Genomic DNA, 13804 nt, shown 5'->3' on the forward strand with positions numbered 1-13804 from the left:
TTTCCTCACCCCAAGATTCCCAGTGCTAATGAAATCAGGGGTCCAGTCCCTGTCACTTACATAGAAGAGAGATGGCACCGACTGAGCTAGCCCCCACTGCTCCTGGTTCTGCCCACTTGTGTTCAACACAACCATTTTTCTCCTGCTTAAGAGCCTTTCCCCGGCATCTTCAGACTAAACATGGCCCAATTCTTCCAACTGATGATTGGACCAAAGTCACCAAACCAGAGCTATCCAAGTCCCCAGGCTGTAAGGAATGCAGCAATCAGATTAAAATGTAATTGGGAAATGTTTACCAAAATCAATAAAAATACAACCTAGATGATATTAATTTGTGGTTTTCTAAGTCATCATGCACAGAGATCTGTTTCTATTTGAGTTTAACACCAATGCACTACTAGATCACCACGGACACTTTCCAGCTTATAACCAACTTCTCTATAATGAAAACTTAATGATCAATAAAAAGGGACAGAATTCGGTTACATTCTGCTCAGGATTCCCATCTCATTATACTCTTCTGGACTTTCCCATCATGGTCCCAGGAACTTCATTCTCCTGCAAGACTGAAACATCTCTCACATCTAAGTAACTGAAGGAATATTTGTTGCTCATGGGTAGATAAGGCCAATATAATAAAAAATGACAATTTTACCTATGCTATCTATTTAATGCCATCCCAATTACATCACTAAAAATTATCTTACTGAGTTATGAAAAAAAATTAACAAAGTTTATTTGGAAGAACAAAAGGTTAGGATCTTCAAAGGAAACAGATTCAGTAGTATCAGACCTTAAACTATATTATAAGGTGAGAGCATTGTTGAAGTGTAAAATGGCTAATTTTGATTATTTTAAATTAAAAATTTTTATATAAATAAAATCCCTGTAACCAAGGCTAGAAGGAATGCAGAAAACTGGAGGGAAAAACTTTCATAAACAATTTCTCAGATAGGATGTGATTGGGTTGGGACACTGCTGTGTTGTAGGAAATGATAGAGCTGGTTGATTTAGAAAAACATGGAAAGACTTGGACTTTGGAAGGAAGATGCTATCCACTTTCAGAGAAACAGATGATAGGAGGAAATAAGCATAGTATGGTCTTACACGTATGTGCATGAGTGTATATGTGTGTTTATAGGTATCTATGTACTTGTGTGTGTATATATATATATATACACATATGTGTGTGTGTATATATATGTGCTTAATTGTAGCCTTGTTTAGGATGGGGCAGGGGGAGGGAGGGGAAAAAGATAAAAAATACACAGCAGAGAACAAAAGAAACCCAACAAAGAAGCAAAGAAAAGCTGAGCAGCTCTGAAAACAATGTGTAGTATTTACTATACAGGTTTTCTTGAATTAGAAATTGTTTTCTATTGAATCCTCTCTTAAGGTCTGCTGCGTACATGGCAATGTGTTTTTCTTTCTTTTCTCATTTTCTATATTAAGTTTAAAATAAATTTTTAAAATTTACCAAAAAAAAAAAAAGAGTCTGAGTCACCTCATCAGTACCCTCTACTCCTCTGACTAGAGGCCAGAGCCCAGAGCTGCCCCCAAAATCTCCATTAAGGGAGGGCTCTTGAGCCAGCCACTCCATTTCCCACCCTTGTTCTTTTGGATTTCTACAATCACGGCCTCCTGCCAGGTAGGCCACCCTTCCCCACTTGTCAGCTTCCTTTGGAGTGTTGTCTTCCTCCATTAGATTGTAAGTTCTTTGAGGGTATAGTTTTGTTTTGTTTTTCCTATTTGTAACCTCAGCACTTAGCATAGTGCCTGACACCTAGCAGGCAGTCGAAAAGAGAAGTCTGATGGAACAGGCCAGGCATCAAGACCACAAGAAACCTGATTAGCCTTGGCAAGGAGATTCCTTTCTCCCCATGAAAGTAGAAAGGAATTTCATTAAAAATAACTGCAGAATGTATAAAACACCTTTGAGTCTTTCTGCCAAGACATAGGAACTATATGAAAATGACTACAAGACACTTCAGAAATGCAAACCTAAATAGAGAAATAGTAACTGTGCATAGGCTCAGTCACACAATGAAAACTGAAATACTACCTACATTTCATTTTTTGGTGACATACCAAACTACCAAAGGATTACTTTATAAAACTAGAAAAAAAAAATTTAAATGAAATTCAACTTAAAAGAAGAGATCAAGAATCTCAAGGGAAAAAAAATAAAAAGCAGGAAAGAAGGGCTAGGGTCAGATAAACCCAGAGACCTGAGCTACCAGGGTAAGAACTCACTATTCAACAAAAACTGCTGGGAAAAGTGTAAAGTTTGTATGGCAGAAATTACATATAAACCCGCATCTCACATTATATATCACCATAAGCCCCAAAAGGATATGTGGCCTAGACATAAAGAGTGACATCAGAAACAAATTGTCCTTTGTGTTCAAAAAGGACTGATGACACTGACCTGCAAGCAAATTGGACTTAAGTGAGGCAGAGTTGCAGTCACCCTCACTGTCTCTTTCAAAGTTATCAAAGTCCAGTGACAACATAAATGTCAAGGAATAAGGAAGAGATTGCCTTCCAGATCTATGGTCAAGTTAAAAGTTCATAACTAAACAAAGGATAGAGGATCACAAAAGATAAAGTGGATAATTTTGATAACTTAAAATTTAGTTTTTGCATAAACAAAACCAATGCAACTACAATTAGAGGGGAAACAGTTAATGGGGGAAAAAATCTCTGAAGCAAGTTTCAGTTATAAGGATCTCACTTCCAAGATGTATATGGAACTGATTCAAATTTACAAGAAAAGGGAAGCCATTTCCCACTTGATAAATGGACAATGAAGAGGCAATTTTCTTTCTTTTTAAAAAAAGTTTTCTGATCCAAATTCTCTTCTTCCTTGCTCTCTCCCCTTCCCTCAAATAAAGAAAGCAGGAAAAACAAAACTGCTTTTACAAATATATATAATCAAGCAAAACAAATTCTGGCATAGCCCATATCTGGGGAAAAAAAAAAGGTCTCAAGCCACACTTCGAGTTTATCACATCTCTCTCAGAAGAAGGGAGCTCTCATGCTGTAACCTTTCATCATTTTCTTACTGTCCCTTTCATGCTGCATCCTCTGGAATTGTGGTGGGTCACTGTGTTGATCAGAGTTCCTAAGACTTTCAAAGTTGTTTGCCTTTATAAATATTGCTGTTATTATATAGACTGTCCTCCTGGTTCTGCTCACTTCACTTTGCATCAGTTCACACAAGTCTTCTCATGTGTCTCTGAAACTATTCCTTTGATCCTTTCTTACAGTTCATCAGCATTCCATCATATATACATACCATGACTCTGAACAGGAAATTTTCTAAGGAAGATATCCAGGCTATTAATAACCATATGAAAAAAAGGCGCCAAGTCATTAATTGAGAAATGTAGATTAAAGCAACTCTGAGGTTCCAGCTCACATCCAACAGATCGGCAAAGCTGACAGATGTTGGAATGACTGGAGGAAAACAGGCATATTGATGGAGTTATGAATTCCCCTAGAAAGCCACCAGAATTATGCCTTGAAAGTTAGTAAACTGTGGGGCCCTCCACCCAGCAATGCCTCTATCAAGCCTATAGAGATCAAAGAAAGTCATTCAATCAGTTAATAGGCATTAATTGTTTTCACTGTTCCAGACACTGAGCTAAGAGCTCAGAATACAAACACAGCGATAGAAAGTCTGAAGTACAGCCTTGAGAAGAAAGTTAAAGGACATGTGTGTGTGTGCACAAAAAATGTTTATAGTTGCTCTTGTGACAAAGAGAGCTGGAAACTAAGCAGATGAAAATCAGCTGGAGGACAGAGAAAAAATTAAGGCATGTGAACACAAAGGAATACATTATGTTTTAAGAAAAGAGGAGAGGGATGGTTTTGGGGAATCATGGGAAGATGTATATTAATTGACAAAGAGTGAAGTGAGCAGAAGAACCCGAACAATTTACACTCTAAGGACAAAGTAAAGACTAACAATGCCCAACCTTGATTCCAGAATGCCCATGATGAGGCCTGCTACCCACGTCCTGACACAGAGATGACGGACTCAGCATGCAGACTGAGTCATCTATTTTTTTAGATGTGGCCAACGTGGGAAGAATGTTTTGCTTAACCATACATATTTCTGACAAGGATTTTTTTTCCAATGAGGGAGGAAGAGAAAATAGATCTTTGTTAATTGAAGAAAAAACCCACTTCATCAGAGACGAAAGCAAAGACATGAGGGTGATAAAGGTTTTTAAGGTGCAGACTAGCAGAAAAGACTACTCTATTCTATTCTATTTCTTCAAGAAGATTGCTGAGGATGGAGGCACAGGGTGAACATGGGAGCCTTGAGAAGAAACAGATCACAGTAACAGTGGTGTGGAATGTGACAGACTCAATCAAGGAGGAGGGTCCAGGGGAGGTTAGGGTGCGGTGGAAAGAACACTGGCTTCTGCAGTCAGTTCCTGGACCTCATTTCCTCTCATCTGTCAAAAAGAGGTGGTGAGATTAGACAGACTGAGGTCCTCTCCAGCTCGAGACCCATGATCCTAGTCAGAGACATGGAAACAGGAGCAAAGAAGCCTGTCGCAGCAGGTAAGCCAAGGTTGGGCTGCCTGTGGGTCATGGCGAGGATGGATCATACATTAATAAGGCCACAGTGGTAAATAAAAAAAGAGGACTTCAGAATATATCATTCTGAGAAGGGGAAACACATGCAAAGGCCACAATGTTATAAAAGCCAATCTTTATTAGCCAAAATGGAAGAATAAATTTTGAATAATCTTGACTCAAAATAATGAAAAAGTACAGTCAACTTTTGAGTAACTCAAGAGTTGATCCTGGAGCATTCTCCTCCTCCCTCCTTTGTTTCACTCCTCCCAAAACATGACTCATCAAGCCTTGACAAGGCAATAAAGGTGACACTGCCATTTTGGGAGCCCTGGCAAAAGGCTGAGCTTTTTATCACACTGTCCCCACTCCTACTTCACACAGCTAATTAAGAACTGGCTAGAGAGAGGCAAACATAATTAATTCAGATCTGAATTCTCAGAAACAACAAGAAAGGCTGTCCCATATCAATCCCTTCAGCATATGATAAGTGTGGCATACTGTTTCCTTAACTGTATACATGTTGCTAGACAAAGTGTGATACAGAGACTGAGAAACTTCTGAGAAATACACTGAACTCATGTCATTTAAAATGGGCAGCATATGTTCATTAAACAAAAATATTAACATCAACATCCCTGAAAAAATTGTCAATATAAAAATGCTTAAAATCTTCAAAAACTCCGCTTTCCTCTCCTCTTTGTTGGCTGGGTCACATAGTGTCCTTTGGGGGGAAAGCTTTATTTCTGGAACCATAATTTTTTTTATTCGACCAATTTCCGTTTTTGACCATTCTTCCTTCAACACCTGGCCAATCCGTGGATAAATTTCAAGAGGCTTCATGTGAGGGAGTTTTCTTTGTTTCAAGGCCTGTACCCGCTGACGAACATTATGGACTTTTTCCAGGAATTTAAGGGGCGATTCCTCTTCTCCCAAAGATGTAGTCAATGACATCAATTCAAGCTGCTGTTCTCTTATTTCTTTCATTCTTTCAATTTGTGGAGAGTATTCTTCATCAATCGCGGTCTTAACATCATGCAAGGCAGATAGAAAAGCATCTTTTTTCAGGTCCAATATATCATTAAGCTTCTTAAAATAATGGAGGACAACTTCTTTATCACTTTGGACAATTTCCTCTAAATGAGATTTCTGTTCCTCTAACTTCTCAATCAGCAGACAAACATCTTTCCAGTGATTGTCAGTTAACTGCTCGAGAAGCTTTGGGGGAGTGTCCTTCTCTTTCACATAGGCACTTAGCAGGTCATCTATGGGGTGACCGTGGTGCTGGCCTATCGTAAGGCAGTGGCCACACACCAGCTGGTGGTCTAACAGGCAGTAAACATTGAGCGGCTGGCTCGAGTGTTCAGGACAGGTAACGACATCTGGGTGATCTTCTTGCTGGTATTTTTCAATTATAGCTCTCAGGGCAAAATTGATAGGTAACGATTCAATACCAGGAGGTGGGATTTCGACTGTACTTCTGCAATTAGGACACTTCAGAGGAATTCTTATGGGTCTCCACATGTAAAAGTTACCAGATGCCTGAAGAACATTTTCCAGACAATTTCTGCAAAACGTATGGGAGCATGGTAATACTCGAGGATCTTCAAATATACTATAGCAAATGGAGCATGTTAGTTCTTCCTCAAAATTATGCATTTCCTATAAAGAAAAAAACAATAATCAACTTTATCAAGTCATTTCTAAATATTTCAACAAATTTCAGAACTCACCTCCAACTGCTAATCATTTAAAAGACACAGTATTTAATAAGAACCAAGTACAATAAGCAATTAATGATAGATAGAGACAATCATCACCTAAGGCCAGTTTAAGCTAATATCTAACCTTAACCGTGGGACCAAAGTCCATCAAACTAACAATACTCCAATCAGATTTTAAAAATGAAATTAAAAATTCTAAACCTAAATATTTTTTGTTTTCCTGTATAACCCAGATGGGGGGTGGGGGAGAGATATGCATTTTAAATTGACAATCAAGGATCAAAGTCAATAAGCCTTATTAGGCATTTACTATGTGCCAGGCCCTGGAGACACAAAGCCAGACCATCCATCCCAGCCCTCAAGGAACTAATTATAATAGAACATGAAAACAATCAGGTACATAAAAGACTTAGAGAGTGGATGGAAAGTAACCTCTGAGGGAGAATCACGAGCAGCAAGAGGGACATGGAAAGGCACACGACAGAAAAGGGTCTTGGAACAGAGCCACAAAAGAAGCCCGGGATCCTAAGGGGCCAAAGTGAAGAGGGAGGCCAGGGCACCAAGATGGGAGGCGAGTGGGCCCACGAAGCTGCATCACGGTGTGAAGGAGAAGAATAACTTGTCAGAAGCTGCAAAGGGAGGAAAGGGCCAGATCCTGCAGGAAACTGGGAGCCTCAGGTGGAGAGGGAGTGGGCAGGGGATGGCACAGACCTTTATATACTTAAGGAAAAAATCACTGTTGCAGAAGCCTGGAGGGTGGCTTGCAGGGGGATGCCACTCCATTAGTCCAGGGAGACTCATCAGAAGCTTATGATGATGGTCCAGGCAGAGGGGAGAGACAGGAGATGTGCAGGTGGAGTGACAAGGTTGGATGATGGCTGCGGTTTGCACAGGAGGCCACTGGCTAGAGATGCTCATTCTCAACAGTAACTGCACCTGTTCTGGCCAAGATGGGTCGGAGGTGTCCATGAGATGGTGAATTCAAGATTCTCTTATGTCTCTGACGTTACCTCCAAGGTGCTCTCAAACTGGTGTCAGAAAAATGCAAAACTGTCCCAAAGATGCAGAATGTGCTAGATTCAATAGCCCTCTAAGAAGAGCTGACTTGGTTTAACAAAGCTGTGGACGAACAAGCCAGATGATCCGCTGGGAGGTTTCTAATAAGCTAAAGTGAAGCATTCAGACCTCACCTGGAGGGATGATGGTTTACTCTCCTTTTGGAGACAAAAGGGCCTACCTTTAATCAATCAAAAGAGTGACTCCCTTCCAAACCACTGCCTCTCGTCCTCTGAGTTGTCTGCCCCTCCCAGGTGAACCCTGGAGCCCAGAACTCCCTCTTTTCCTAGTAAACAAAATGTGTGGCTCAAGCTCGGATTAACCAGTCTTTGGCCAGTCCAGAGAGGAGCATGGAAGCAGGGCACCCCAGGAGCCCCAGCCCCTGCTCTCTCTCTCCAATGCTGCCCAAGCCCAGGGCTGCTCCAACAAGTGGAAAAGGTCCTTGTGCCTGAGCCAGGCCCCTCTGGGGCAGGCCTGCCTCCTCCATCAGGGACCATTCTTAGTCAGCCAGTGACTGAGGCCAGAAGGGAAAAGACCCCAGAAACGTGCTCAACATTCACCCACGGGGTCCTGAGACCTGGGCCTGAAAGGAGTCTTGTGACAGTGGAGGAGATGAAGGCCTGAGGAGGGGAAATTCACCCAAGGTCTCCTAAGTGGCCCTGGAGTCAAACCCTGGTTTTCTCACAACAAACACAGGCCAGATTCATTGGCAAGTTAGGCGTAGGGGTCGGTACTAAAGCCAAAAGTGGAAAATCTTTTCTCGATTTCCTGAAAACTGCTCTTTTCTCTCCAAAAACCTGCCTATGTCTGCTGACATCACCACCGTCCTCTGTCACCCAAGTGCTAAAACTTAGTCATTTTTAACACTTCTCTTTCCCTCCCCCAACTCTGTCCAATCAGAGTCCAAGGCTCCTCTTCCTGACCAGGGTCTATTCTTTCTGTAATCCCCCCTTCCCACAACCGTGCAAGTATCTTTGTAAGGTATTGCTTTGAAACAGCTAGATGGTACCGGGGACAGAGCTGTGGTCCTGAAGTAAGGAAGATTCCAGTTCAAATCCAGCCCCAGACACTTACTAGCTGTGTGACTTAGGGCAAGACCTTTCACCTCTGCTTGCCTCAGATTCCTCGTCTGTGAAGTGGGGGTGATAATAGCATCTAACTCCCAGAAGGATCAAATGGGGTGGATAAATTTAAAGGACAGAGGTTTTAGAAAGAACCAACGAGGGTGAAAAATAACCATTTTGCTTAAGGGATTTATAATTTTGAGGGGTGGGAGACTGCAATTTGATACTATTAAGTCAGAGCATTAAAAGTAGCTTCTCTTTAAAGCATCATTTCTTTCATACTTTCTTGATTTTTCTTTTTTTCTTGACACAGAAATGTTTTGCATGATTTCACACGTATAATTGATATCACAGTTTTTGCCTTCTCAATGAGTACAGGAAGTAGTGAATTCAGAGCCCCATTTTTTTTGGAAGAATGTTAAAAATAAATAAGTAATAATTTATTTTTGAAAAGTAGCTTCTGGGACTCATCCCTGCCAGCCAAATTTCCAGATGTGCTGCCACTCTACCATGTTTACACGCTGGTCCAGTAAAATTACACTGCTGAACTCTGAGTGTAGACCAACCAATCTATTCCAAGAGCCAATTTAGAAGAAATAAAGTTCTAAAGGAAATTACAAAAAGACTTGTTTTTATAAAAACCTAAGCTATTGAGATTTCAAAATATTTCTCATAATGCCTTTTAAAACTTCAATGAAGGGAACTAGTGAATGAATGAGCAGGCACTTATTAAGTGTTTCTTCTGCACCAGGCATTGTTCTAAGAGCTGGGAATACAGATACAAAAAGCGGGTTAGTCTCTGCCTTCAAGGAGGTCCCATTTGACCTCTAATTGGGAAGTCAACGCAAACAGGTGTGCTGGCCAAGGAGAAGGGTCAGGGCTGTCACAGGAATAGGGACCTGATAGGGTGAGATGAATTTTCTGGTGGTTTTAAAAGGCAGTAAAATACACTTTGCCAAAAACAGACAAGCTAACAGCCCGGTCCATCCAAGACAACCCTTCCGTAAGGCACGCTAGCAAGCTTACATAACCGGGCACCACAACGCATGACATTCACAGACTTGCAAGTTAATACACGCTGGAACTGAAACTCTTCCTACACAGTGGAAAAGTTAAAGAAAAACCACCCACGAAAAACCAGGCTGGCTGGTGGCTGTCCCGGCCCTTTTTTGGATCCAGGTTTGGCCAGATTGTTGGGGAATGGGTCTTGTTTGGGGATCCCTGCAATTACCTTTTCTAAAGTGACCTCACTCAGTGATTACAACTAATCCTATCATCTGTCCCAAGGATTAAAGGATTAAAAAAGTCAAGCCTGTGATGTTTGGAAATGAAGCTGGGCCACTGGGGATTCTCCAAGATTTCAAACAGGCAAAGAAGAGCCACTTTCTACACACAGCTTCCACTGCCTTAGGCTAATTTCTGGCAGGAGCTGGGACTGGCTTGGAAGGAGCAAGTTTCTGCCTCTTAGTTCAAGAAAGATTTTGTCATCCTGGAAACTAAAGGCAAAGTATGTGCTTAATAAATGCTTATTGCCTGCCAAAATACTCTGGCAAGGACACGGGGACACACACACACACACACACACACACACACACACACACACCCTCAAAAATCACAAATATAAAAGAGCCCTGCTCTCAAAGAAAGTAACTTCCTGTCTTTATCTGTAGAATAAGAGGATCTGATCTATCAAGATGCCTAAGGTCCTCCAGATCTATGCTACTATGACTTAGGACTGTGCTCATTTGTTCCAGATTTCCTATTTACTTTTCCCATAATGAGTTCTGGGAATATGAGAGATTCTTTCTTAAAGCAGGGCTGCTAGAACTCTGACATAAAAGGTTACAAATCAGTGCTAACAAAGACACCCTTAAAAGCTTTTGTGCATTCACAAAGCATAATTTAAAATCCAGAGTCTAGTTTTCAAATAATTTTGTTAGAGACTTTTTCCATATGGCACAAAGAGGCAAGTCAGGTGATTCAGTGGCTGTGCTAAGGCACCTGTCTTTAAAATCGATTTCAGACAAGAGAACAAACACAGGGCAGCAGGGGCACAAATCTCTACAGCCACAAAATCCATCTTGCGAAAAGGAGGAAAAACAGCAGGGCTAATAACCCGGTACCGACTGTTATTTTAGAAAGTTAAATAGCTCTTAACAGGAAGCTTCCAATTTGGGGGCAGAAACTCTTTGCTAACTGGCATTAACAGATCCCTAACAATTCCCTTGGATACTACAAATATAAAGTAAATTCACTACATCTGGAAGAACTTGAGTTTCTCAAACGACTAGGTCCAGAATCATAGTTCACAGGGCTGGAACAGACTTATAGTCAGAGGCTTCTAGATGGAAGTTGTTTTTTTAACTCTCCTTCTCTAGTTTTACTCTAGGAGGGCAGTCACTAACATGGTCTTGTATCTTTTTCCTAAGTAACGCATTAAAGGCTATGCTTTCTAGTCATATGCACTGGACAACATCATTAGTAAGACAGTACTCAGCACCCACCCCAAACGAGGGTCATTGAAACTCATTCCTCTGCCCCCACATAGAGCCAGATTTCCAGATGGCAATTTTTCAAGCATGTAGCTTAAAGAAAACGGACTGAGAATATACCATGACCACAACAGTGACCAGTTTCAAATAGAGATATCTAGTATAAATTGTTCATGCCATCATGGAAATTTAAACCATTTTGTTGGACACCAGTTCAGCATCTAAGTGTTGTGGTAATATTAAAGAATTACTTCAAAATTCTGAATGTTTCTATAATTGTTCAGTGTGGCCTGTGCAAAAATGTCTTCTCTATTTACTCTGTTGACAACTCAATGGTGGTGGGACCAGATTTCCCACTGAACAGCTCTGTGTTTGGATGTCACGAGACCTGAACATAAGCTGTTCTTGCCCACCACCTTTGGGCCCGGGAGAAAATGATTCAGCTTCCCGAGGGGTCAGTTTTCTCATTTGTAAAATGATCCCTAAGATCTTCCAGGCTTGTAAGTCCTATAAACAAATAAATCACACCAAGCAACACCAAGACAAAATCTCCTCTATTTCTCAGATCAGAACCTCAGGTGGAATCTTTCTTCAAAAGGGCAGATTTCCTACACATTATAATGCTTACCTACACTGCATGTGGCTGAACACTCACTGATGATAACTCAATGGACATAAAAGGCTTGAGCAATAATATTTCACTACCTACTCTTCTGTTCAAAGTAAAACTTCTTTGTAAATTTTAATATACTAGTACTTTATTGCCTTTCATCTATAAAAACGGGCAGTTATAAAACATTAATTAAATTTTATAGCCTCCAGAGGAAGACAAATGATACAGGCCACATTTTAAAAGTCTCAGGGAAATGTCCGGGGACATTTAAGGAGGAAGAGGCCTGGGAACAGACTCAGGAGATGCCACCCCCAGATTGGGGCTCACACCCTGCTCCCTTCAACCCACACAAGCTAGAGCACCCAAGGTTTTCTCCTTCAGAATTGTTCATCTGCCACTGTTCTATTAGGAATATCTGTGTGTAGAATAACAAAACACATTTTTGGTATTAGGAAGAAACTGTTGTCTAATTCTGCCATGGGTCTATTTGGGAGAAAGTTTTGCTGGCTTGTTGTTCAATGGGATGATAATTTCAACATGCTCAAAAACTGCTCACAGGAAAGTCCTTCAAGATTCTTTTTAAGTATTTTCTGTTTGTATCTGACTGTAACCTTATTTCATCTTTAAAAAACCCACAACCCCCCAAAAGCTAAAGCTTGAACAGTAAAATCAAATAGAAAACTGACATTTTCACTGTTCTGCTTTTTAATGCACAAAGTGCCCTGCTCTGGGCATCGGGTCCAAACTGCCCCTGACCTGGAGCCTAAGCCCTTCCCCCTCAGGCAGGGAGCAGTTTCTGCCCTCCCGACCACACACAGACATTCCCTGGGAGGCTCCCCAGAACTCACCTCCTTCACACAGTCCTGACTGACCTAGAATGCTCTCCCTCACCCAGGCTGGAGCCTTCCTGTGTTCAGATGGCCTCTTCCCTCTCAGCTCTTCATGTTCTAAAATGAAAATGAAACATCATCAGTTTTCGAGAACCAGTCCTGAGTGGAGAGACCAGGCCATCCCACATCCCCAGGGGCAGAGATCCTGTCCCCCAAGAAGCCAGCACTAAGAGCAGGACAGGGCTGCGGGACGTCCTGGGCCAGAGAGCACCTGCCTTACCCCATTCCATGAACAACTATGAAGTGCCCATTGGGTGCTACACACTGGGTAACAAGCGGTGTTGATGGAGCAGGCTCTGGACTCAAACTCCACAGTCCCTGGTTTTCACAACACTGACCCCTCAACTCTCCTTGACCAAATGGGTACAAACCTCCTCCTCAAGAGTCCGGCAGCCCATGAAGCCACAGCTGCCAGGAGTCAGGAACAGAGGTCTAGAGGCCCTCTGGTCTAAGGGGGGGGCGGGGCTCAGGAGGCACCCACGGGGTCAAGAGCCCAGGGGTGTTCACCCCAGATCCAACCCTGGCTCCTCCGCCCCCAAAGGGGCCTCTCTCCCTGGAAAGGCAAGTGCTGAAGCTGAACTGAAGCACGAAGGACCGGGGGGGGGGGGGGTGGGGGGGCCCCCAGCCCAGAGTGGGATCGTGGGGCTGGGGGCCGGGGTGAGCAGAGAGCAGATGAGGGAGCATCTGGAGGAGAATCCAGGCACCGGAGGGAGAGAAGGGGTGTGAAGGATTAGAAAAGGAGGAAGGGGCGAAATAGAGGGGGGAGGAAAGATGGGGGGAAACAGAGGCAGGGGGAGAGGGGGTACAGAGGTAGGGAGAGAAGACGGGGAGAGGAAACAGAGGCAGGGGGAGAGGGGAACAGAAGCAGGGGGAGAGGGGGAACAGAGGCAGGAGGACGGCGTAAAGCAGCCAAGGGCTGCTCGGAGGCGAGGCAGGGGGTGGGGCCGGGACTCCCCTCTCCTCCCCCTCCCCACGTGCAGAGTGCGCTCCCGGCCCACTCCTCGCCCCCCGCACCGGCACTCACCCAGGTCGGCCGCCCTCCTTCCCGGCGCAGGCGGGGGACACTGACCCGCTCGGCTCCTCGGGGCTCTCCGGTTATCCGGTGATCCCGAGCCCCGCCTCCGGCTCCGCCCCGCCCCCGGTCCCTCCCCCGTCTGGGGCCAGGGAGGTGCGCGGGACGGGACGGGGCGGGGCTTCCAGGGCTCGAGGACGCAGACGCTGCCGCCTCGGCATTTTTCAAACGCTGGAGATAACCTCCCCCTCCCCCTCCCCCTCCCGCGGCACCCGGCGAACCGCGCGCGTCTTTCGAAAGGCAACGGCCGTCAACGGCCGCAGCTGGGGCGGGAGCGGAGGCAGGAGACTGCGCAGGCGCCAA

General features: G+C 43.5%; 1 protein-coding gene across 2 annotated transcripts; it reads right to left on the bottom strand.

Annotated features, from left to right (window-relative positions):
* Window positions 1-4711: 4711 nt before the first annotated feature.
* TRIM59 (tripartite motif containing 59) lies at window positions 4712-13543 on the bottom strand. Of its 2 annotated transcripts, none has more exons than XM_036756633.1 (3): window positions 13454-13543; window positions 12388-12486; window positions 4712-6252 (listed from the first exon to the last, which is right to left on the bottom strand). In XM_036756633.1, the coding sequence occupies exon 3, from the start codon at window positions 6247-6249 to the stop codon at window positions 5029-5031; it is 1221 nt and encodes a 406-aa protein (XP_036612528.1). In that variant the 5' UTR covers window positions 6250-6252; window positions 12388-12486; window positions 13454-13543; the 3' UTR covers window positions 4712-5028. The 2 variants fall into 2 exon arrangements, with proteins under 2 accessions (XP_036612528.1, XP_036612529.1); XM_036756634.1 differs by lacking the exon at window positions 13454-13543 and adding an exon at window positions 12801-12879.
* Between the last annotated feature and the right edge of the window lie 261 nt (window positions 13544-13804).

The sequence above is a fragment of the Trichosurus vulpecula genome, chromosome 4 (genome assembly GCF_011100635.1).
Source record: "Trichosurus vulpecula isolate mTriVul1 chromosome 4, mTriVul1.pri, whole genome shotgun sequence".
Lineage (NCBI taxonomy): Eukaryota > Metazoa > Chordata > Mammalia > Diprotodontia > Phalangeridae > Trichosurus > Trichosurus vulpecula.